This window comes from Astatotilapia calliptera, chromosome 22 (genome assembly GCF_964374335.1).
Source record: "Astatotilapia calliptera chromosome 22, fAstCal68.1, whole genome shotgun sequence".
NCBI classification, from domain to species: Eukaryota; Metazoa; Chordata; class Actinopteri; order Cichliformes; family Cichlidae; genus Astatotilapia; species Astatotilapia calliptera.
Window position 1 is genome coordinate 21083274 of NC_137442.1, and position 26805 is coordinate 21110078.

Below are 26805 nucleotides of genomic sequence, written 5' to 3' on the forward strand. Positions count from 1 at the left end.
ATGTTGACTGAACAAGCAAATGTTTTTCCTCAGAAGGCCTCATCCAAATTCGCACACAGCTTGTGCTTTCATAAAGTTAGAAGAAACAATGCCGTCTATTATAACATAACAACAGCAATTATGTAACTTGGTGCTGTTTGTAAAAATAATCACACATTTGGATGTTTACAAAGCTTCCTTTTCTCTAGCACTTCATCACATGAATTAAGTCCTGTGCTTTTGGTGGGGTCTGTTGACTGAATGCAACCCAGGCAGATAGTTTTTCTTTTTTTTTTTTACTCTGATCTTCTTTAATGGGGCTTTAAAAAATGAATGCTCAGGAATTAATTGAGGAGAGAGATGACTAACTAAAGAGATCATTGCAATTTTAATGTAGTTCCTCATGGTGGATGTGTGAGATGGCGCTCAGAGCTGTTTGATTAAACTGCCCCCTTATACATTTCTCCAGTCAGACTTAAAAGCTGCATGTGTATTTATAGTAATACAAGCGATGGACAAAACAGTTTAAGGGTTTCTTCAAATTCTGCCATCAGACTGAACTTTGAGTGAAATCCAACTTTACTTGTTTTTGTTTGTTTGTTTGTTTCTCTAAACTTAAACCAGGTAAACTCCTCAAGGCCACTTTCTGGTCCTCGATCCACATTTTGGAAACCCTTATTTGAACGCGCATCACACAGTCAGAGTGGTCCTTGACCCTCTCTACCCCACCCAAATCCCACTGATGAACCAGCGAAGTTACAGTTGCTGTGTGTTGGTATTTATGCCAGACTGCAGCTCGCTGAAACCCCCTCCGCGCAGCAGATTATCGGACCAAACCATTGCTGCGCTTCAGGTTTTAACACCTGTCACATGAGGCTTTACATTCGCAAATCGCCGGCTATCGCTGCAGCTAAGCGAGTTCAGTTTGCCACACTGCAGACGGACATCGGACTCTGCCGTCCTGCAAATGCTGCCACAGTGCAGCTCTCAGTGAGATGAGCTTCCCAAATTGCACCGACACCCCCATTGTGCGACTGGCAGCATCACCCACTGCCTGCAATGCAATGGCGTTATAGCGGCTCTAGTTATGTCCAAACGTTTCTAGTGGCGATTCCGCTCCGGGCTGGCTTTTTACGGGCTCGGAATAGAAATGTTATTTTCGATAGCTTTTGCAAGCAGACCATCCGCATTTCTCGCAAGTTTCCCCTCTGGATTACAGTTTATGTGTGCGGCGCGTCCAGCGAAGCCGGAGCCATGAATGTAAGTCTGACTCTTTTGTTTTTGTAACAGTGAAGCAACCTCGATGTTATCTGAGGTTAACTTGTGTTTATTTTGTAATTATTGAGAAAGGTTAGAGGTTGATGTCGCGGAAATTTGCAGTTGGAAGAATGTAAATAAATACGCGTGAAACGGTGTCAGAAGGGGGGGGGGAACCTGAGCTGTCATGTACTGTGCGGTGTGGCTGATGTGCGCCTGTTTGTCTGATCCCACTGACACCGATCCCAATGTTCACAAGCCTCAATTTATATTTCACCTCTCACGTTATCGTCCTCATTATCTTCCTGCGTAAAATCCTCAGAGGGTGCAAAGCACAAGATGATCCCCAAGTTCAGATTAATTATTGTTGTTGTTGTTAATATTTTTAACGCAAGCATTTCACATAGGTGTTAACACTGAGCTGCAAGAGTCCAGCATAGTGAATATTAAATACTGAGCCAGGACGTTTAGTTTTCAGGCACCGCTGCTGTTGCTGATGCATCTATAGCATCCAGGCTGCGGGTTACAGCACAACTTAGGTTAATGGATTCTGTGTCCCAGATGGACCTTATTTTTTTATTTAATAATGTATTTTTATCCCAGCTTTACTGTGTCATGTTTCATTTCACTCTCTGTGGCGTGCATTTCCAAAAAGGATTAAACATTAACGGATGTAGGTGTATATTTAACTCCTACCAGCCGACTACCCTGCTCTAACCCTGTATTATTGCAAATGTGGGCCTTTCATTAAATGTTTCTTTTTTTTTCTATTGGATGGTATCAACACACATGGTTGAGTGCATCCAGCAACATTTTTTTTCAGCTTGGGAGCTGACATTTAGAAGCCACAACCATAATGTCAGTTATGGTTTAGAGAGTTGAAGGATGTCTTAGTGTACAAGGGTCACAGCTTCATATGGAAAACAGAGGGTGGGGGAGATAACGGAAAGAGAGCAAGAAAAGAAGAAGGAAACAACCATGTTTCCTAGAGCATAGCACCATTTTAAACAAAAAGAAGCACAAATCAAAGGATTTATTATCTAAGAGGGTTAGCAGCGCAGCTCTTCCGTGATGCTAAACACAGCATCTTTGGAGGCCCTTTAGAGTCCGATTGGCTTTTATCACTGCAGTAGTTCTCTTGTACTGAGAGCTTTTACTGCACGCATAAGTATCTGTAATTCGTTTTGCCCTCATGTGTCTGAAGAGTGTTGCTGATGGTAAAAATGACTTTTTTCATGCTTTTTAACCATCATTCTGATCATGAAGCTCCACTGACAAAAGGAGGCACTTTGACTCCATATGGTATTGTGAGCCTGTTTAAACAGTTATCTGTCTTCACTCGACAAAACCATTTTTCTATCTTTATAACATCTCCTTTCATCTTTACAGGTATGAATGGGCCTAACGGAACTATAACAACAGCTGGATCAGACCGAGTGGCACTACTAGTAGAACAAGATACCTCACTTTGGTGCTCTAATGCGGCCAAGGCAATGCTGACATCTCCTCTGAATCCAAAGGCATCATCATGCTGAAAACGGAGGCCTCGGGGGAGAGGACCAGCCTCCGGAGTGCCTCCCCCCACCGTAACGCCTACCGGGCTGAGTTTCAGGCACTCAAGAAGGCCTTTGACCAGCCTCGGCTCGATGGAGACTCAAAGCCCAAAGACCTCGAGCGGGTGAAACAACCGAGGGGACGCCAGTATGGCACACACGTCAGTCGCATTAAGGACATGTTCATGCAAATGGGGTCAGAGAATGCAGCTGCTAAGACTAGGGGTCGTGATGAATCCTCACCACAAAAGCTGGTGAAGCCCACAAACTTCGTCAATAAGGCTGATGGATCAGTGATAAAACTTCAGCATTCCTCATCAGCAGAAAGGATTGGAGGTGCCGGGGCAAAGTTTTCCGAAACCAGAAAGCTATTTGAACAACAGTCACGCGACCAGTCCCAATCACCAGTCTTTCCCTACGGCCGTGATAAAAGGGGTTCCTATGAGCACCTCGATGACTGGCGAGGGGCGAGGTCCAACCGAGGCAGTACAGACTCCTTGGATTCTCTGTGCTCCAGGACAGAGGCATCCTCCCCAACTGTCAGCCAACTCAGTGCTGTTTTTGAAAACGCTGACCACCACAACCAGGGGGTTTCATATAGAGGAGTCAGCAGACGAGCCCTCTACTCACCTGACGGATTCCAGCGCCATGGCGGAGACGTCAGTGAGGATGATTCTCTTCGACAATCTCCAGTTCGTGGAACCTACCGGAACAGGATAGGGGGCAAGTTACCCACATCCTCGTCTTCGGAGGACCTCCTGAGCCCGAGTCCTGGAGTAGAGATTTCAGAGCGCAAACAAGATGCTCCACAAAAGGAAGAAACCCAAGACAAAGCTGGAGAGGCTACAGCGGGAGAAGGACAGCGTTTTTCTGGTGCTTCCACCAATGGAAACCAGATTAATGGTTCTTGTGAAGAAGAGGAGAAACCGCAGGACACAACAAAACAAACTGAGGATCTAGGAACCTCCAAATCCTCGAAACCTACACATGGTGCTGTAATTACAAACAAAGCTTTAGAGGATACCACTCACGAGTTGCTGCCGACCACCAGGGAAAGCCAAGAGGACAGAGATGCTTCAAAGGAAGAAAAATCTTCCAAGGACCAGCTGGACGAGCCTGATGAGGAATACACTGGGAATGAGCGGGTGATTTTTAACGCAGATGGGGACGCCTGTTACCAGGGTTGGGGGGAAAGTTGCACGGATCCCGAGGATGACCTCTACGGTGACGATGACGAGGACATCGTCTACGACCCGGGGTCCGATCTGACAGAGATTCCTGGTCTGGCGGAAGAAAACAAAGAGGACATCCCTCCGAAGAGGAAGATTCGCTTCAGCAGTGCTCCTATTACAGTAAGCCGAATGCTGCACAAAAGTGTTGTGAAAGCCGAAATTGTGTAAACACATTTGAACGCAATCCGGCATAAAAGCATTTGTGCAGTGCTTATCAAAAGTAGGTTAAAACAACAGAGAGCTAATAGTTTAGAGTATTCAGAGCTTTCTTTTTATGGCCTTGTATTTATAGTTACCACTGAACTACTCTTTGTGGTTAGCTTTGTTGTTTGAACACATGAGGTTCATGAGGTTATGCAAACATGACAAATGACATGACCCTAGTTGACTTTTTTCATTTGGCATTTTCTTCCTTTAGTGTATACTGAGTTAGGTAAAATATCACATTATTGGATGCTATAGGTGTTGAAGGTTGTGGCCATTTTGTGATGCTAGGGTCAAAGCATTTGATGTTCATGAGCACAACATCTATGCATGTGTTAGTCATGCTGGTTCTGCACCCACACAATTTTCACACAAGATACTGTGTTTTTTTTTTGTTTTTTTATCTTTCGGAGCCTCTTTGCTCGGGGAGTTGTTTGTGAAACTATGGAGTCTTCACATATCTGTGAAATGCTCTGTATATTCAGCACACAGTGGACCCGTAGTGTCTGTATTTGTGTATGTGTGGTTTTGGTTAACCTTGATGTGTTATGCAAGGTTACAGTAGACATAGCTAAAGATTACGTGCATTTTTACCATTGATCCCACTCTGCTTTCACAGTGGATAGAATTATAGAAAATCTCGTTTTTGCTAATGGAAAATGGTTATTGTTTCTGTAGACAGTGACTTCTTCTCCAGTAAATACAATTATCTGTACTATGGTATTTGTTTCATCTGCAGTGGAGAATTTTGCTGTTTTCAGTATTGAGTTGGGCACAATGCAGCCAGTGTTGCTTGTGGATTGGGGAGCTGGATTTGGGAGATTATGGAAAATATTTTTCCTTCTTTATCCTCAAGTATTTAGAATCAATTAGCAATGTGGCTTTTGTTACCAGTTTGATCTTCTTAATTCAATTTGTCATACAAATATATATATATTCATATTTTAAGCTTTCTTAAAAACTCACAGTCATGATTGAGAGATTTAAGTTCTTGTATGTAAATCTAACTCAAGCTAATGCAAACAATCCACAGGTTTATAACCACGTTATAATGAACCAGAACAATTAGTCCAGTTATTCTGTGGAGAAAAACGTGATGTTAGCTCACTAATTACCGTGTGCTGTCTCTGAAAAGTTGGTCCTTTTGCTCTTTTCTCTTCTTTCCTCTCAGGTTTCATCACACATGCAAGCATTTCCATGATGGAAATTAATTTAAATTAAAATAATATGATAATAGGTTTATATTTAATTATTATGTATATGTGTGTGTGTGTGTGTGTGTGTGTGTGTGTGTGTGTGTGTGTGTGTGTGTGAGAAGAAAAAAATGGCATTGCTTTTTTCAACTTGCACTTTCACTAACCAGTAAGTAACGAGTAAATAGAGTAAATACATTAAACAGCTTGTTCTCGTATTCAGGTTGAAGAGGCGTAGATTATGCACTGTTGTTGGCTTTAACTTCAAGGCTTCTGTTTCCCGTGAAAAGGACTGACGCTCATTCATCATATGGAATATTCAAGAGAGAAGCTGCCCCCTACCCCACAAAGACGCACACACACAATTAAACATGCGCCCCTCCCACTTTTCCATCGTACGCCCCACCTCCTCTCAGTACACGAGAAACAAACAGCGTTCTGTCTTTTGTTCATCTCTCTGTAAACTGAAAGAGACAAAGCTGTTTTCTCAGCCCCCAGCCCCACACGAGTCCAGCTTGACCCCTGTGGGAGAAGAGGGTCTTAAAGCCGTCTAATAATCTAATACATAATGTTCCCTCTATTTGTGTAATACTGCTTAGACATGCCCATCAAGTCATTTCAATGGACCTGCTTATAAAATCTTTAATTTTTTAAAAAAAAAAATCTTCGTAGTAGCTACAGAGAATAGATGACACGCAATCAATTTTCAGTCTTTGTGAATATGCAGAGTGAGTTAAGAGCAGCTGCAAAAAAGTATATTGTATCAATCTCTGTGAAGCCGGGAAAGCAGGGTCTGTTTTCCAGTTCCGCTTAAAAAGGATTTGTGAATTGCCATGAAATTTACACCAGATATTCATGTCTGGCTTCGGATAATGACTTTAGTGATATCCCCGAAAAAGTCTAAGTGTGTTCAGTTGGTGTATTAACAAGTATTCTCAGACGAGTGGTATTCATCCTCAGATTTCTTTTGTATTTTTCATAATGAATAACTTATCATGCTACAATTTTGAGTGCTACAACAGAAAACAAGGCAAACATCATGCCGTTAGCATGAAGTTTGCTGTGTCTACAGTAAGTACCGCCTCACGGAGTTGCCTCCATGGCTGCAAAGTCTAGCTGTTACATCCTCACTGCCCCAGTGAGAAATGGCTGCTTTGAGCTATCCAAGGCGAACACAGAAGAAAATCAGGTCTTATGTTCATTGAAGTGTAGGTGGTTTTATCCTTGACGTTCGAACCTGTGGTTGGGTTGTCCAGTCTGCAGACAGACTTCTGTATTAAAGTAGATCCAGTTTTCTAATGCACTAATCCACTGCTGTGTGTTCTTTGCAGCTGGTGTCATGTTGAGGATATAATGGAGACATAGGAATGTAACTAAGGTTCTTTTAATTTTTGATGACTGCCTGGGGGTGACTGATCTCAACCAGTGTTCACTTCACCTTCTTAGTCCTCTCAGGCTTGAAATGTTCAAGCCTTGACTACATGTAGACCCTAAAAGCTCAAACATCTGTTACATGTTGATTTTTCCTTTTCATGAGTGCATTTTCTTTCCCTGTTTTGTTGAACTGCACCCCAGGAGTTTAACAGAAGTCTTCGACCTCTGTGTGCTGTCTGCTTTGTCAGTTTCCTCTTGTTTACCACTCGTCTGAACGAAGGGCGTTTATATCACCTTTTGATGACTTTTTTCTGCCTTTAGAGGGATTGCATTTTCATTACTTGCAACACTGCAATATCCTAATATAACTAAACAGATGTGGTGAGTAGAGCACTAGTTAAATGGCCACTGAAGCGTCTGTGTAATCACCCACTCCATTCTGCATGCTGTCTGTTACTGGATCTACATTTTGTCCATTGCTTCTGTACCTTGAGTGGAATGATAGCACAACTCTGACTCAGAGCTTTAATCTTTACGATGGATGTGTGTCGCTCCTTTTATGTGTTGCAAAAGTGTTTGTAGATGCATTTTTCTGGGTGCCTTTTACCCTAGTTTGAAAGATGTATAGTCTACAGCATAAAAAGGATGGTTATGTTCAGTATAAACATCTGTGTGTTTCTTGATGAGCACTATAAATATGGAGCTTTTATTTTATGTTTTCAAAAGGATAAGGTATATACATGAAATAATTGGCGTTCTTTGGCTCATTTGCCTCCAACTGATATGTTCGTACTTGCAGATTAGATCCTTCTGCAAACATTTGGTTGCAAAAACCACCTACACACGTTTTCTCTGCGTACTTTTGCCGTGTGCGTTTTGCAGGCAAAACCAATTCACACACTCATCTTGTACTTTACTGAAGCATGAAAGAACATAAAGACAAAGTTGCTGATGCTGAAAAACTGAGAAAATACACAACTTACGCTGTCTCGGTGCCATTCGTCAGGCATGCAAGGAATTAAGAGAGGGTTATTTCTCCTGAGAATTTTGGAGCTCATTTATCTGCCCTTAATACAGTACATGACAGTGGAGGCTCCAGACTTTTTGTCACGATGTAATTTCTGCCCTAGTCCTCCCTCGTGTATTTGACAGTTTGTCCAACAATGTTGTTATTCAGACAGATCAACAGAAAACATGCGTAACCCCAAAAACATCCTTATCTAGAGCATCAACTAATGCAGTCTTGTAAGACCATTTCAAATTAGATGGCCTGTTGCCAGGAGCTTTGCTTTCTGACCATGTTTTCTGATAGAAAGGATTACTCTACTTTAGTGCAATCTGTCTTTCTGAGTGATGATATACTGTATGTGTAACAGCATTGCTTGAATTTTGGATCCAGCACTGACATGGATTTAGGAATTTGTAAATACAATTTAAGTCTGCAGCAGCACTGCTACAGCTTAATCTTCCTCAGTATAGTGTTGTGCTTTAGTGGATGTCTTTTTAACCAAAATTCAATTTTTAGGATACTGTGGAATTTAGTGGTACCCCTCATTTCTTTATATTTTTCTAGGAAAATGGGAAATATGTGCAGCGACTTTGAAAGACATACATGGAAAGACAGTAGCTTGAACAAAGCTTGAAAGTCAGTATTTGGTCTGACTACTTTTATTCTTCACCATAGCCTGAACTCAGAAAGCTTCTTTCAGTAGTCTTCAAGAATTGACATTCAAAGCTCTTCTGTGGATGCTGGCTGATTTTCTTACATTCTCTGTCAAGATGATCCCACACTGCTGCAATAATGTTGCAGTCAGGGCTCCAGGGATGCTAATTTGTGACTGATAGTGTTCCACTGTGCAGGTATGCTTTTACTGCGCTGGCAGTGTGTTTCAGTGAAGCTTCAGTGAACAGTAGATGGATCAGCTGAAGAGCCAGAAGCTTCTCTCGGGTCCAGCGTCAGGTCTTTACTGGATTTTTCCCTCATTCTTAAGGACATGACTTTCAGAAACCGTCATCTGCTTTTTTAGGCCTGACACTTCTTCTTCTGCGTGCCACATCTCCAGTTTCCCCAGTTTTTTAAGGACACGTTGCACATCACGCTGAGATATACAAAGTTTACACCTAACAGCTCTTTGTAATCATTTTGCAAAAATACCATTTTGCACCTGTCAAACTGTTTTATCTTTGACATTTTTCATAGAATCAACTAAAGAAATTTGAACAAATTATTTTGTGACAGGATGCTAATAAAGTGCCCAAAGATACCAATTGAATTTGATTCTTTGCTAAGCTGTCTGTTATGTGTAGACACAGAACTGGTTCATCCTTTAGGTTGCAGACCTTTTTGAAAGCTTGAGTGATTCATAGATCCAAATTAAGTGATTTAACCCAGCGCTCCCCAACCGTTTTTGCGCCACGGACCGGTTTATGCCCGACAATATTTTCACGGACCGGCCTTTAAGGTGTCGCGGATAAATACAACAAAATAAAACTAGTACCGGTACCGAAAAAAAGATTTATTCATAACACAAGTGAAAAGACCCAGGAAAACCGAGTTAACAATAAAAACGATAACAAAATAACGCTGAAAACCAATAAAAACCCTGAAAACCATACATTTCACACCTGAGCCTCAACTCTCGCGGCCCGGTACCAAACGACTCACAGACCGGTACCGGTCCGAGGCCCAGGGTTGGGGACCGCTGACTTAACCAACAAAAAACATGCTCAGGTACTAGGACTGAACAGAAAATGAGTTAAAAAGCAGCCAATGTCTAAAAACAAAGTTTGAAAGACCTTCAAAAAAGCCTGGAAAATAATTGCTCAACCTCACTTAATACATGAAGAAAATAAAATAAAATTCTGGCTCCTTGGAAGCAAAATATAAAAAATGGAGGGTGTCTCAAGTGTTTTGCGCAGTACTTTAAGTTCATTTATTTCCAAAACAGGAATGAGTCAAAGTACAAAAATATAACTGATAATCCAGCTGATGACTGGTACTAAAAGGTTTTCTGGTAGGTCTCTTGTTTCTGTGCACATCTCAGCTGTAGCATGCCTCAGATTTCTTCTTATGCCCTAAACTCTGTTGCATTTCTACATAGCTGGGTAAAGCTGTAACTAAACCAGAGTTACAAAAATGTTACATGTTACAAAGTATCAAAACCTATATGAAAGTATGTATCAAGCAGTGTTTTATTCAAACCAAGCTGTCCAGTGAAGTACTGTTTTTCTTTAGCAGTTATGCTGTCCATAGAAAAACAATCATGACTCCCTTCCTCTCTTACCTCTGACAGGAACAACTACTCTTGACTCGGATGTTGGGCATGCGTGTATTTTGTGCGTGCCTGTAGCTTAGTCCCTCCATTATTAATGCAGTTGTGTTTTTGTTTGCTTGTTTCGGTGCCACCCGATCCTCCCTGGGGGATGCATTTTTAATGATCCGGGAAAGGCGAGACGTGCCTTGCGGTTTTTGAGGCTGGTCATTTGCCACACGGCAGACTGTGTCATGAACTATCAACCAACCCCCCACCTACCCAATCTGGCCACGTGCTAATGATATTACCAGTGCACTGTCAGTTTTTATTGCTGAAAAAAAAAAAGCTGCAGAGAACACAGCATCTCAGTGACACAATGTTCTCAGCGTTTGCTAAGCTCGTGTTTAGGAAGGTTCTGACTGCCGCACCATCACCATGTGCTTGTTTATGAGTCAGAAACAAGATTGAGATCTGCTGATACAAACAAAATCAACCCTATAAACCATTTTTGTCCCTTTCTAAGATAATTTTAGGGTTCTGTGCTTCATTCACAGCAGTCCAGATCACACAGACTAGTTATTATGATTCGTAGAAATGCAGTCCCACTCTCTGCACAGCCATTATCGCAGCCTAATGAATTACATAGCATAGCAAGTGGGCATGTGCTTTAACAAGCAACATGTTGTGTTACTTCTAATCTCTTCCTCCCTCTCGTTGTATATGATAATATGCACTTGTTTTAAGCTAGTTCTTCTGTCTAGTTTCCCTTTAGGTTTGTCTCCTGTCCTGTATATGGCCCTTGACTCAGGTGTTGGTGGGAGTAGCGGCCCCCTGTAGTATTGTGCAGTAGCCGATAGAAAGGAAAAGCAAGCCCGCTGTAGATACAGCAGATGAAAAATCAGCTTTTTAAAACGACAACACAAATCAAAAGTTTTGCCCTCCTGTATGAACAGTGTGTGTGTGTCTGTTTTGTATGCAGAAGCGGTGTCTAAAGTTAAAAAAAGAAACGCTGACTTATGTGATTGTGGCATTCCCTGTCAGTGTCACTTCCCCAGATGAGGGAGGATATATGTCAAGAAGATAGAGAGGCTGGCCTTGAATTGACTGTAAATCCCTGTATGTTCTCACCTCTCTTTATATAGAGTTGTATACTGAATGTTTATGTTTCCTCCTCTCTTTTCTCGCTCCCTGTTCTTCCCATCCCCACCTCTTTATTGCTGTCAGTCTGAGTCTGACATTCATTTATTTCCACCATCAGCGACTGTCTTGTCCCCTCAGTATCCAGACACTTTCTTCAGCACCTGTCAGTTCTCCAGCCTGGCGTCGTGCGAATGTGTCTGTGTGGGTGGCCACAGGTAGAAGTAATGGAATGCAAATACGCTGAGGTGTCGCAGCAGAGAAGACTATGAGTTTTTGTGTGTGTGTGTGTGTGTGAGAAAGAGAGAAAGAAAGAGAGAGAGAGCCAGGCTGTAGTTTATCCACTGCAGAGTTTGTTGGGTTCATGCCACACCAGTTGGAACATTTCTCCTGGGTTTTCCAGCCTCGTCTTGCCCTGGGCAACATCCACTGTCTGGAAGACGCAGGGCGGGTGGCAGCATTGGCACCAATTCACCAAAGGCCCAGTTTAATACCATCAGAGGCTTTTCGCCGTGACTGGGCGCCATGCCGTGCCATCTTAGGCAAGGACTCAAACAGCCCTGGAGCAAATTACCCCTAGCATCACCCACTCCTCAGCTTTTTTTTTCCATCTTCTTTTCTTTATTTCTCTATTATTGCCTGTTCACTGTTCAATAGCCTCAGTGTCTGCTGCTGCTCTAAACCATGAATCATATGAGTCATTCGGTTTCTCTCTCTTTCTCGGTGGATATAGTCTTTCTTTTTTATTTACTGTGGCTCCAGACTCAGCATCTTAAAGATTCCAGTCTCAGTATTATCCCTTGGCTGATCTGCGGTCATCATAGGAGCTATTAGGCCAACCCAACCGCTATCCTTACAGACCAGCTGAGGTGGCTGACAGGTATCATTTAGCAGCAAAAACCAATGTCTTGGATGTTGATTGAGTATATATGAACTCCCGCCCTTTTCATTAGTGGATGACTCCCTGCCATGTGTGTATGCTTGCATCTACACATCTGTGTGTGTGCAATGGCCTTTTAAAGCCTACATGAATACTATTCATATTGTTAGGAATCTGTATTCATGTACTTGCATTTGAATCTGCATAAGCGCTCAAATACAAGGACAGATTGAGGCTCTTCTACTAAGTAAGAGGCCTCAGCTTTATCGCTTTACATTTTCCAAGCATCTGCAGTGTCCCGGCGTCTGCAGCAGCATCCACAGATGACTGTAAAACCGTATTTCAGAGTCAAAGTATACTCCCTTATCCTGATGCGAGGACAGGAGAAAAGATAACAAGAGTGCCTGCCCAAGCAGAACCGCTGCAGAGTCTGCACATAACCGCCAGTTGTTCTGTTGCTGGAGGTTTGTTAACCGGCAAAATACAGAAACGCGCGTGTGTTTGATTTCACAGGGCGTTGATCAGTGCGTTGTGCAGATGAAGGTTAAGTCTAAGAAAAGAGGGGATAAGAGACGCCATTTGATACAGTTAAGAATGATAGATTGTACTTTGCGGTTTGTAGTCCAGATCTTAGAGAAGGGATTATATCTGCCTGTATTTTATGTTGATGAATGAGTTTGTGGGAGGATAAGCACTGACACTGGGAGAATTGTGAAAGGTGATATGTTTTCTGGCTCTGTGGACTATCTTCATACAGACTATTCGCATCACCATCAGCAAGCAGCATGACACAGAGTCAAGGAGATTTATAGCTGTTCCAGAATGTAAACTTCTGTCGTGGTTTTTTTGTTTTTGACCCGAGCACGGTGTTAAGCTTGACAGAAACTGCAGGCAGCATAGATGAATATATTTACATGAAAATGGCCGTGTTGTGTTAAAACCTTCAAAAGCTGGCTCCATTTCCAAGGGAGAACCACATGGGGAAACGGTCCCTTATGCTTCAGTCTCCCTTTTTTAGTGACTCTCCTTGTGTGAAGCTACTATAACTAAAGTAAAAATGTAGGGGTTTGTCATTACAGTATGATGAGGTCAAAGTTTTGTCAGACTAATGGTAAATGGACTGCTTCTTACACAGCGCGTTCTGCTCAATGTCTCATACGCTCAGTCACACAGACTTTCATGCAATGCTTTTATCTATACCTAAGCACCTCTGCCTGACAACTGGGCAACCCAGGGTTCAGTATCTTACCCAAGGATCCTTGGACATATGGAGAGGAGGAGCTGAGATCGATTCAGCCACAGCAGTCCCGAACGACTAATATGGGTAAACATATTGATATCCGTCAAACTATGGTCCCAACAGTTTTTCCCACAGCTGTCAGGCTAGTAGTTGCCAGGTGGATGTCTGGTCTTACTCTCTTGCCACTTTACACCTCCCTAAAGTAATAAAAGCAGCAGGCAGCAGTTCTGCCACCCTGCCAAGGTTAAGCACACTCTCACACGACGGTGTACCAAATCATTCTTTGTGCGCCTTTGAGCCTCTTATCGCTCTACTGGTATTTCAGATCCAAAAGTATTTTTTCCCCAGAACAAAATCCAATTATTGTAGGAGAACAAGAAGATATTATACATCCTATCTGAGAAGAGAAGTAGCTGTGAGAGAGAATCTTGACCTTTATATTTCAGATAACCCTTCTACATATTTTATCTGTTCTTAAAGAATTTCTGAGCCTGGAAGCCAGGTGGTGTTTGGACAGGATGGAGATGCATACCGGGGTTTCTGTTTAGAGCCAGATAACCATCGGGTGTCTTTGTTTTGTAGGCAAATGCTTTCTGTTAAATGTTTCAGTCTGTTTCTGGTTCACTCTCTTCCTGCCTACCTATTCTTATTTCCCCTGTGCGTGCTGTTTCATTTATCTCATCACTCCTTCCCTCAGTCACCATTATTCTCTATTCCAGCCGCTTACTATTCAGTTCATCTGCCTCCCAGATGCGTAGAAGTCCCTCGCTTGCCCTTATCTTTCTCCATCACTGAGCCTCCGCCCACTCTTCTACGCTTACCTTCCCTCACAGATCCACCCTCATCAGTCCTCATCTTCCCTCATGACCTCATCTTTTCTCTTTCTCTCTGTCAAGTGACTGGCCACATGCTAATGTGTTTGTAGATAGCACACAGTGACTGAGAGAGGCCATTAGATAATGTACTGGCTGCCAATGGCGGCATCGCGTTCAGGACATCCTGGACAGAGCAAGTGCTGGTGTTAGCATTTGTCAGCAGTGTGCATACGTGGGTGTGTTTAACGGGCCTGTGAGTGTGATGGCGTCTGCTACTGATTGCTGAGTGTTTGCGTGTGTCTGATTTGATATGTTGTAATTCTCTGCACAGTCTATACAGTGCATATACTCATGTGTGCGTGTGCTTCTGGGTGCAAGCAAGTGTTAATAATGCAGGGCTGTTGATAACACTGAATGATTGATTACAGGGAGGTCATGCAGATCTCATGCAAGATCTCACAGAGCAAATCCTGGCAGCATCATGCCATCTCATTGTGCCCTGTCTGTGTGTGCAGCACACTATCTCTTTAACAGAGTGAGTAACACATCTATATGATGCCTTATTGATGCGGTTTTGTGAATAGCTCCAATGATTTAAGTCTAATTAATGGATCCTGTTACATTAATTTTTAATGTCATTTTGTTCTTGAATTTCACCAAAGATCAAGATTCAAAAACCTCCAGTTTATCTTCTGTCTAGAGATGGCACGATACCACTTTTTTATGTCCGATACCGATACCGATATCATAAATTTGGATATCTGCCGATACCGATATGAATCCGATATAGTGTTTTTTAATCAACAAAACTGTTTTTTAAATATCTTGCTGCATTTTGTATAAGTTCATACTCAAGTTTAAAACAACAACTACACTAAAGCTATTCTGTTATACCTGTATGCAAAAAAAAATATTTCATAGTTCAGCAATACTGATCAATCTAATAAACTTAAACCTACACCATCCTCCCTATTCTGGTATTTTAAAGAGTACTTAGCGTAAATATTAAGCAACCTAACTAATAGGGTTCCAACTCCCAGCAACAACAAAAATAAATAAATAAAAAATAGGGAACCACCCCTCACCCTCCACCTCATGATGCTTAATCGACGTAATCAACCTTAATTTGATGCAGTGTGGAAAAAAATGCACAGAAATAAATTATTTTTCAAGAAATATTAAATAGATTCAACATCTTTCTTCAACAAAATTGCAGACTGCACAGATGGTGCCTTCCCAAAGGAAAAAGTACTATAGCTTACTAGGGTATGTTAGACTTAATAGTCACTATATACAGTAATTGACTTCTATTCATTTTACATCAAATTAAAACTTTGGGTGTCAGATAATTATTTATTAAAAGCTAGACATTTTAAATGAGAATAAGAAAGAAAAGTATGTCTTTGTGCCCCCTTTTCCCTGTTAATGCCCTATCGGCCCCCCTGGCTAAACTTTGCTAGATCCGCCCCTGCACAGTTACCAGCGTCAGCTACGTAGAAAAAGATCCTCGAGTAGAAAGTAATATTAAATAAATTCTAACAACAGCTGATCAAGCTTAAACGTGCTGCTGTTGTTCAGCCGCTGGTTTCCTCTTTCTGGTGCAAAGTGGGCCAAAAACAAACAAGAGACACGGACTCGCGACAGAAAAGCCGATCAGCTGATCATTAAGCAGTTTCATGATTGAAGTAGCAGCAGGAGAGGCAGTCGCTCCTTATATCGCTTGTTAAGCTTAATGTGGGAATGCTTTACAAACATTCAGAGATGTACTTACACACTTGCTTTACTTCTCTCGGGGATAACTTTGTCGGAGATGAAATGCCGGGTTGCTAGCGAAGCTCCACATGCTATCCAGACCACCGACAGGTCCTGCATGCCACAGCTGCTCTATCACGTGATGCATACTGCTCCGACGTGCTAACGTTCTGAGGCGAGTTATGGCGTGTTGCAAGTTTTGTGAGGTGCTTTCGTGATATTTAATGGATCGGATTACATTTTTTATTTTTCTCCGATATCCGATCCAGTAATTTAGGTCAGTATCGGACCCGATACCGATACATAATATCAGATCGGTCCATCTCTACTTCTGTCCAAAACAACCAATTTAGCTCATCTTCCTCTCTTTAAGCTGTCTTTCTTCTGATTGGCTGCCCCTCACAAACAGAAGCTTTGTTAGCTGGTGGGCAGAGATATCCACTCTCTTTGATGTGAAACTGATCACAGACTGACCTCAGTATTTGAAACTTTGGCCACAATTAATATAAAGAGTGACAGAAAACAGCTAATGGGTTCACTTCAAGATAAATCTGAGATTCTATTAATAGCGCCTGGAGTCGGGGTTTGCAGGTGCCTGTTTTGCCGGAGTGAAGCTTATGCCTTCATGCAAGCTTCCCTCTGCACTTACATGCATGTTAATCTACGCGCTTGAACACTTTGCATATTCTTACACCTCTTTCTTCGACACCAGCAGACAGCATTCGGCAGAACACCACACTAAAGTCGTGACAAGAGCGTGCACAGCTCTCTCTCCTCTCCTTTCCTTCCTCCTCGTTGCAGGGAGCCGTGAGAGCGCTTGGTTGAGATTTGAAGTGACAGCTGACTGTTGCAAGGGAGGAGAGGCTCCTCTGAGGACCACACAGCTCAGAGAAAGAGAGAGGCATCCCCGTCCTCAAAGCAATTATGTTTCCTTGCATTACAGTTTATTTGTGGTTGCAGTTGTTTCTTTCATATAAAGACCTTGTTTATCCAAGTGCTGTTAGCTAAAAGTAGTGCTGTGTTCCCAATAATTGGGAACACAAAGCTCTTATTTACTCCCTCGCCTAAAGAGCAACCACTGTTGTCAAGCAGAGTAGTATAAATGTATGTAACATTCCCAGGTGTGGCATTGTTAGTGTTGTATGTGCAAAGGCAAAACCTGTTCCTGTGTGAGCCTATTAGTACAGTATGATGTGCCCTTTATAAAGCCTGAATACATTTTTTTTAAATGCAACTAGCTTATATAATTCTGTGTGTTGTTTTTTTTCAGGTGTTTAACACCTACTCCAATGAAGACTATGACCGACGTAATGAGGAGGTGGATCCCGTGGCCTCCTCTGCTGAGTATGAGCTGGAGAAGAGGGTGGAGAAACTGGAGCTCTTCCCTGTGGAGCTAGAGAAAGGTGGGGAAAAATCTAAGAAAATCCTAATGAAGATGGGATCCTGTCAGCTACTTATCATACCCAACAGACAGAACCACCTACACAGGATGTCTTTGTTTTTTGCTTTCTTCTGTACTATCCTAATTTTTTTCCTTCACGTTTCCTTCATCCCCTTCCCATAGATCATGCCTTAAAGTTTAAATCTCTCCCTCGACCATTAGCAGTATTTTGTTATTATTATTATTGTTGTTAGATGTTACAAAGAGATAATTCACAAATTGCAATTTGACTTAGATTATCCCAAAAAGCAAGGGTTGCTTAATTCATCCTAATTCCCTAGACGTGACACTGCATGTTTTCCACTTGTCTTGTTCTGGACTAAAATTCATTTACACCCAGGATCTAAAATACACTGACTTTACGTTGTGGGACACCACAATCTACTCTCTGTTATGTAACACTAACAGCATTTGAATTATTAACACAGGACAGGGATGAATGAAGGGCATTTCTCCTCCATTTTTCACATTCTTGTAAAAATTGTTTCATGTCTTGGAGGTTGACGTCTCCTTATTCTTTCAGTTAATACTGAACATATTCACATATTCTGTCATATTCCACAATATGGTTGACATTGTTAACAGAAGTCATTTTGGGTTTGATTGACTGGATCTTTGGACACTTATGAAAATGCAGAGAATGACACTTGAAATTTGTGGGGTTTTGTGTTTCCAGATGAAGACGGCCTGGGGATCAGTATCATCGGGATGGGTGTTGGTGCTGATGCAGGCCTGGAGAAACTGGGCATCTTTGTTAAGACTGTCATTGAGGGTGGAGCTGCGGAGAGAGATAGCAGGTGGGTGCTGCTTTCCTGCTGGATATCACACATTTCTTTCAGTCTAAAAGTGGGTCTGGAGACAACAAATAACATGCACGTAGGATTAAACTTGCATATGTTGTGCAAAAAGTATATAAATGTAGTCCCTCCACAGGAATAAATTTCCATAGATGTTTTTTTCCCCCAGCACCACTCCACCATATTGGCTCGCTCGGTCTTACATGCGCAGTCACACTCTATATCTCTCAGATTTAACAGCAGGGGTTCGGATTATATCCACCGAGAGAGGCACAGTCTTACACAGGTCTGTACCTGTGTAGGTGTGTGTGTAGGTGTGACGGAGTCGTTACATTAAATTATATTTCTTTTTCTCTGCAGAGTTTCTCTGCAGAAAAGCGCTGATTTTTAAAGTCTCTGTTTCTATTTATGTCCTTGGATGTTTTACAGTATTGCATTATGTGTTTTTGTGCATTATGAAAAGTGTAAACAGTGCAGAGTTAGCAATGAGTCAGAGATGGAGGAGATGACAGCTCCTCAGCTGACAGACTGGCCTCTTGAGCTGTCACCTTCCACCTATTAGTTTGTTTGTGTGGTTCAGGTTCCCCATAAACAGAAACTGCTCCTCACAATGCAGTTTGAAGCTAGTGAGCTCTTCATAGAAAACAAGCCTAATGCAGCAGGGCTGTTTGCACTAGGTGTTTACTCCTGGGATTTATTCTTATGGCAGAAATTCTGAGGAACATGACAGTGAGATTAGTTAAAATGTAACCAGCAGAGCGACGGAGAAAAGCAGCGGCAGAAAGGAAGCAGCTCCTTCGAAAGTGAGAAAAGTTGATCTGTTCTAAGATGACAGTTTCACTGACTCCAAAAAGCCTAATTTCCCATGGTGAGTGGGAGAAGTGAGAGAAGTTGAAAAGATCAGAGGAACACTGTGCTGAAGCTCGAGTTCACATTTGTGTGACTGTAGAGTTGAGCCTGTTTCTTTTTTTTTCTTTAGTGGAAAAAAAGTTTTTAGTTTAGTTTCATTTTTACAACAATGCTGTAGAAGCTGTTGAGCGTGCTCCTCCGTGTGCTTGTTTAGATTTTTAGCGATGCTAGCAGCGTGGCTGTAGGCATGGCGACAATAAAAACCAACCTCTAATCTAATAGCTGCCTTGAAATGATGTATTCTGAAAAATGTATTTATGGTCACCAAAGAATGAAGTCTGCTTTGTGTTCAGAGGTAATTAACATTAACACATGTGCACTACTGTGTAATGCAAATTTGGTGATCATTACACAGCAGAGGACAGCCACTGTTGCTATTTCATGAATATTTTTAACATCAAGTTTTTGTGATGAGACGCTACATGACAAAAATGTTGTTCATGGACTGTTCAGCTTTTGAGATTTGGGGGTTATTTTTCTTTAGTAACATGTCTGCCTTCAGACTCATGTAATGAAATACAATAAAATACAAAAATACACATTTAGGTTGATATTTTACCACTTTACCTGCTGGACATTGATGCAACATTTGCATGTTAAACATGTTTAAAGTGCTTAACATGCATATCTAAACATAAAATCTCAGAACACTTAAAATATTAACAAACTGACTTAATATAAGTGAAGATATTGGTGAAGTTTAATAGTTTCATAGTGATATTTGTAGTTTAGTGGTGAAATGGACATCTGCACTTAATATAAAGACTGAATAAAAGAAAAGAAAAAGGAAAAAAGAAATATTCACAAATCAAATATCTTTTTACAGCTGGCTTTAAAACAGCCAGAGTGCTGTGCATATTTAAGTAATGCATTCACATTTACATAACGCTCTTCTGTTCTTACTGACCATTCAAACTTTCATTTTAACCATACATACAGCACTTTATGGCCAATTTAGAATCAGCAATTACCCCAACACGCATGTCCTCAGACTGTGGGAGGAAGCCAATGTACTAAGTTTTTATTATACTTCAAGTGAATGAATGCTTCCAACATTATATTGCATCATTAGTGTCTTTATTAGAGATGGAAACACAGCTGTTCTTTATTGTGAATCTGCAGTTCTGGCTGTGGCCTCATGATGGATTTCACAATAGACCATGATCACAGTATTAGAGAAATAAACTGTACACTTGAGATGTTAGTGTCATGGCGGCAAAAAGTAATCAGTAATTTTTGCATGCTCACTTATTCGTGCACACACACACACACGCACAGATATACACAGGGAGAGAAGGGAGGAGTCACTATCCAGAATGTGATTTCCTTGAGTCATTACCCTCCCTGCCACAGGGCTCTGTCTTTGCTGAGTCTGACTTAATGGTCTAATGTGCAGGAGCGCATTCACTCTCAGGCAGACAGAATGACTTGGCTGTGGCTCGATGTCTCGCCTGTGTGTGTGTGTGTGAGATAGGGGACATGAGGGTGATAGGATGTGTAATTCGGTGTATGTACATTAACTGACAAGGTCCTTTGTTGGCAGTTTTTTGTCTTTCCTGCTGCCTTTGTTTGGAAGTTGTATACCGACTAGGCTCGACCACATACAGCCACATTTGGATGGTAGCATCTATGAAGGTCAGAGAAGCATCTGGACCGCTGACAGACAACCAGCCTGCTGTCTGTCTACCTGTCAGGCCCACGTGTCTCTATACATCCCTGTGACATCTGTGATTGATGCGTCAGCTGTCACAGACATACTAAATTCTGCTCGGCAGCTGGTGTTATGTTGTAACAGACTGGGAGAAGGAGCTGCAGTTTTATATGAAGCCATCAAACACCTCTTCATTTTGATATTATTGTTGCGGTAAATAAAAAGGAAACAGTGCAGAGGATGCATTTGTAGGTAGCTAGTGATTTTGACCATTGTTAAATAGTCTTAGCTACTGTGGCTCTCTCCAGTTTATGAAATTGTAATTGTAGATCACTTGAGAACTCTTTTATCTTTGAGTTTTATTGCTTTTAAATTGAACCTATGGGGGTAGTTCATTCATACAAATCAAGAAAAATCGAGTTAAGAGACCTTCATCTCATCTGCCCATTCTATTTGATAAAAATGTGAGAAATGTACAAGTTTAAAGTTTTCAAGCTTGTGTTCATAAGTATCGAGGAGATGGGCCTTCTTGCACTCTGTTTTGGACCAAATAAAAAACCAAATTGCTGTTGAAGAAGAGAATAATGTGTCTGTTGTGGCTTCCAGCAATTAATTATTAGCACAATTCACTGTTTTGTTGAAAATAATGAGAGCTAGTTTTTGTTTTATTTATATGTTGAAGCAGTTACTCAAAATCCAGATTCAAAATCCCTCTGCATCTTTTTTTTCAGTAAAAATGTTCATGCAAATTTAAATTGAATATTCAACAAGGCTGTCTGTTTTAAGCAATTTGTTCGCAGTTCCCCTGAATCCTGTATACTCAAGTCTTATCAGGAGTTTCATTTTAGGTCAAGAACTTAGGCGACCTCCCGTCATGTCCAGAGCAGAGCACAAATACCGGATGTATTGTAGCCGAGGGCGAAAGGCGTCCATGTCCCCATTAGCCCTCATAGTTTGTTTTGAGTCTCATCTCCTCTGTCTCCTTGTTACACAGTAGTCTGGAGCTATTGCACTGGAAATTTGTGACCCCAGAAAGTTTTCCGCTGTTGTAGTTCTATAAATTATGTGAACATGAATGATACGCCAGCGTGTTCGTGACTTTGTGCATCTTTTAGCCTTTGGACCACAATCATTTTCGAATGCAGAAGCCCAGCGTGAGGTCATATGTGCATGCAGATTTCAGCTTATATGTATGCACAGTAAAAGTAAAACGCAGACATTTATTCCTGATGTCTATACTATTGATATATTTTTATTTGCTCCTGCACAGTTGGTGTTGGAGCACCTATAATTTCATTGTACATGTACAATGACAATAGAGGGCTATTGTGTTCTATTCTATTCTATTCATTTATTTTATAATTACATGTTTATTACTATCTTATCTTAAGTGCTGAAAGATTCTTCTTCTTGCATTTGCCAGAATCAAAGTGAATGACCAGATCGTGGAGGTGGATGGGACCAGTTTGGTGGGCGTCACTCAGAGCTTTGCTGCCTCAGTCCTCAGGAACACATCAGGAGTCGTCCGGTAATACACACATGCAACCATAAACTATAATGCAGTCTAATGCAAAAAAGTATTGGGAACAGGACATAGTAATGCTGGAGTGATAACTCCATTAGAATTCAAATTTTGAGAGTTGAATTGTGAAAATCAGTTGTAACAGTACAGCAGGATTTCAGGAAAGTGTGTCAAGCCGCTGTCAGCTCCAAAATCCACGACTACTATTATACAGTCAGAGTTATTTTACAGCTCCCTAAAAGCGCTAAAGCGTTCTTTATATTTAGTGATGGTCTCACTAGCCGCAGGAAGAGTATCAATGCAGTTAGTCCAGCTATTATGTTGCAAAAGTCCTACTTAGTGAGAAATACCTTAACATTACATGACGAGCTGTTTTTGACAGGGTCTGCTAACAGCACTGGGAAGCAGAGGAAGTACTCGCACACATAGAGATGTGAAAGAGAAGGCTGCGTTTAGTTGATTCTCGCTCTTGTCTGTCCTGTTTATTGACAGGCTTTCGTTTTTATTTCTCTCTCTCTGGATTCTCGCCATTGTGTGTTATTGAGGATGTTCTCCACTCTTTTCATTCTGCCACTTTTTCACCATTTCTTCTTCAGTCATCTCGGGAGAAGTGTGCGAGTTTATTTTCAGACCTCGACCTTGCTGGTGTAGAGCCCTCCATTCTTTGTCATGGATCTATATTCATATTATGCTTGAACTCACCTGTGGAAAGACAGATAGCTGTGTGGGAACTACAGTGTCTGATGAAAAGCTGAAGGCTGAACAAAGAGATATCCAAAATAATCAAAAGTGTTGGACAGATGATGTTTGCTGAAATAATATTGACAGTGGAGATTTTCCAGGATGTGGCTGTACAGATGAGACAGCCTTGAAAACGCCGACGTATATCATCTGTCCACCTCGCAAATATAAAGAAATAGTTATGACAAGTCTAAAAACTGAAATACACTGACGTACTTGTAAGATATATAAATGTTGTAGTCCAGTATATGAACATTAAACTCTGACAGTGTTTACAGGAAATATAATGATAAATCTCACTCCTCGCTGTTATTTCTTCCAACAAATTATCACTCCTCCTGCCCTCTCTTCACTGTCACTCTTTCAGTCTTCATCCATCAAGTCTCACTCACTCCACCCCCTCCTCCTCCTCTGTAAATCTTTCTCTCACTCCGTCTGATCACCAGGGGTTTTATGGCCAACTGTCCTACATTTTCCATTTTGCTATATTTACCCCGGCTTCCAGCAGCAAATCATCCAGGTTTAGAGGTGATCCCAGGATCTTTTAAAAACGTGCTGCCAAGACCCCATCACAGACAGGAAACTGTTCCCAAAATACATGGAACATTGGAAAATGGCTTTAGCACATAATAGATAGCATTAGATAAAAAGAATAAGGACATCTGTGTTTGATTGATTACGGTATTTATTTGTCACAACAATGATTCTTGGCGTTATGCAACCCTGATACGCAACTCTCACGCACAAATGCATCAATGCATCAGAATTATTGTCAAGAAGCACTGTTACAACAAACAAATACGAGTTGAGGAAACAAAATTTCTTATTTTTTGTTAAGTTGAAGTTAATATTTTGTATTGATTAACTGTTTTACAGAGCTTTGGAAGAAGCATTTAAATACTCTGAGTAAAAGTGGCAATGTTACAGTGTAAACATGTTCTTCAAGAAGAAGTCAAGTACACAAAATACTACTTAAATAAAAGTTAAAAAGTGTCATACTATCTATGCCTTTTATCCGTAGCTCATTAAGCGTTCTTATCTTCTGTTACTGGAGTGTATTTGAGTTATTGTTTTAGAGTACATCACTTTGATAATGCATCTTGAGCTAATGTAGTTGCTTTATTCTTTGCTGTGGGTCTAATTCTATAACGAGATATCATAATTTATCAGTATTTATTCTGCTAAATAATTAGTAACTAAAGCTTTAAAATAATGTAACAGTAACTGCCCCCAAACTTTAGTGGAGCAGAAGTAAAAAGAAGCATTTCAAAGTATTTAATCGAAGTAAATACACATCATAGTTATACTTAAGTGCAGTACTTGAGTAAGTGTATTTTTTGCATTCCACTATCAGACTTAATCATGCTCTAAATTGAACTCAGATTAACTTGCAGTAGATACATTAGATAGCATGTCTCCAACACGGCTGACCAGTCATATCTGGTATGTGTGAACCTGTGCTGACATCCTCAAACGGCTGTCAACCCAGTGCTGCTTAATGCTCAAGACGTGTGTCCTGCATTGCTTCTCCAAGCATCACTTTCTGCATCCTTGCCACGTCTCTATTAATTGGAGTAAATGGAATAAATCAGTGGTGTCTGCAGCTGAGCTGATCCTGCACAGCATCCTGTGTGGCAGTCCCAGATCTTAAGGAGAAACTACGACAGGCTCCCCATGCGTGAGCGGAAAGGCTCTTTTCAGGTCAGCTACTCTTCAGACCTCCCTGCTGTCCAAAGGCTTCCTACAGTAGAGTACTTAGCTTAACCCCTCCAACCCCCCTTCTTTTTCTACTTACTGTGTGTCCTGGCCCTCAGTTGTTCCTTCACATGTAGATCAAATACGCCTCTCTGCTGGAGCGTAAGGCTTTCTCTACATCCCCTTTAGAAATATATAAAAGAGCTCTCGGGAGATGAATTCACTTGATTAGACCCCATCTCCGATCCACTCTCGCTCTCTTTTTCTGTTTTCTTCTCTCTCTCACACACACACACGCGCACACACAATAGCTCGGGCCTCGCTCACACATACACATAGTTACAGGGACCCTGCAGGGTGAGCCACAAAAATCCCCTTACTTGATTGCTCGGCTTCGTTGGTGTTACGAGGAGAATAAATTGGTGATTGCGTTATAAATTTTCTTTTGAGTTGCAGAACTATTATTTGCTTTAAGTTTTTACATTTTGAGCAGAAGCGTGATGAGAGAGATGAGCATCTTTTTGCTTTGTTATCCCCTTATTTGTAGCTCTAATTTGTACTCTCAGTGCTCCCTCTCCCTGTAATATAGACAAACACAAATCTATAAGCAATCTTTAGCTCCTGCTCTTTGTCATCATCGGCATCTTTAGCTGTATTTTAATGTGATATTTTCTGTGTTTGTTTGCATGCGTAACTGCTGGTCTTCTCTGTTTAGTTCTCTGCCAGCTTAATAACAGGCTGCCTGGCCGAGCTGACTGTCGCCTCACATTATTATGCGTGTCCTGTCTCCCAGCCCTGCCCACTACGTCAGCACATATCGCTGCCATTGCTATGTGGCTGTGGGCCTCTGTTTTGCTCTCTGCGTTACTGTTGTGTTCATTTCCTTGCATAAATACACATCACAACAAGAAAGATGGACAAAAAATGAATTTAAAGTTGTTTTCCTCTTCTGTATGATTTTGTAAAAAGGTGCATGTCAGGCTACATTATTAGGTTAAATCATAAGTTCCAGAGAGGTTTGTAGTTACGTTGTAGGTTATGATGTAGATGAAGTATAAATCGAGTGTCAGACAAATGTCAAACCCTTTAAAATATTAAAAATGAAAAATATTCGTTTTTGTCAGATGCTACATTTACGATTAAACCCTTTATATCGAGTGTCTAAAGAAAATAAATCTGATAACTCACAGTGTGAAAGGTCGTGGTTTTGTAATTATAATATTCATACTTGTAATTACAAGATAAATTATTTAACAAATTCAAATAGTCATGTGGTAACTAAAGCTGGCCGATATTGGTCCATATTAGTTGCTTGCCGATCTGTTAATATTTAGTAAGTAAAAGAAGACGTGAGAAACACCCTTCAAACATGTTTTGATGTTTCATTGTTTGTCCACCAGAGGGCGCTGCAACTTCCCTGCTGTGTTTTAAATGCTAAAGACGCAACAATCTGATCCAGGCTTCCATCCATCCAACATCGGCCGACATATCGCAATATCAGCATTTTTAAATCACCAAATATCAATCCTATATCTTTTAGGCTCTACTGTCATGTTGTGTAATCCCGTGCTGGCCGCCTCTGTGTCTGTAGGTCAACAGTGCCTCTTGTTGTCACAGGTTTGTGATCGGCCGGGAGCGTCCAGGTCAGCAGAGTGAGGTGGCCACGCTCATCCAGCAGACCCTGGAGCAGGAAAGGAGACAGAGAGAACTACTAGAGCAGCAGTACGCCCACTATGACGCCGATGATGATGAGGTATTGACCATACGCAACCCTGGCCACTGCCCTGGGTGTCCTCTACAGTGCATTTGAGACTTTGTGAATGATAGTCTGAATATGCAAAGGTGCAGCCAGGGTAAGATGCCAGCCTCTTAATATGAGGAACATTATCTTAATAAATCTCATTATATCTGCATGTATTTGAGGTTCATTTGCTAACACATTTCTCTACATGACACCGTAGTGAGAAAATGAGGCTTCTGGTTGTCACTTAATGCAAATAAGCTCCTTTCTCCTTCCAATGGGCTGGAAGTTATAGCTTATTAGCTTCATAAAACTGAGTGACAGTAGGCTTTGATGCTGACACACAGAACAGCCTCTCTCTCTCAGCCACACATACTAAGAGCCATGCGAGAGTTGGTCCTCGAAAGCATCACTCAGCATTTCTTTCTCTGATTCTGC

At 41.3% G+C, this 26805-nt stretch overlaps 1 protein-coding gene across 4 annotated transcripts in view; it reads left to right on the forward strand.

Annotated features, from left to right (window-relative positions):
• The first annotated feature begins 717 nt into the window (after positions 1-717).
• Positions 718-26805, forward strand: part of ppp1r9a (protein phosphatase 1, regulatory subunit 9A) — a 46218-nt gene continuing 20130 nt past the window's right edge. For all 4 annotated transcript variants that reach the window (XM_026156105.2, XM_026156111.2, XM_026156110.2 and 1 more), the window contains exons 1-6: positions 718-1239; positions 2626-4141; positions 17141-17273; positions 17988-18108; positions 22092-22196; positions 26244-26379. In XM_026156105.2, the coding sequence (XP_026011890.1) occupies positions 2765-4141; positions 17141-17273; positions 17988-18108; positions 22092-22196; positions 26244-26379 (1872 nt within the window). In that variant the 5' untranslated portion in view covers positions 718-1239; positions 2626-2764. The remainder of the gene's footprint in view (positions 1240-2625; positions 4142-17140; positions 17274-17987; positions 18109-22091; positions 22197-26243; positions 26380-26805) is intronic.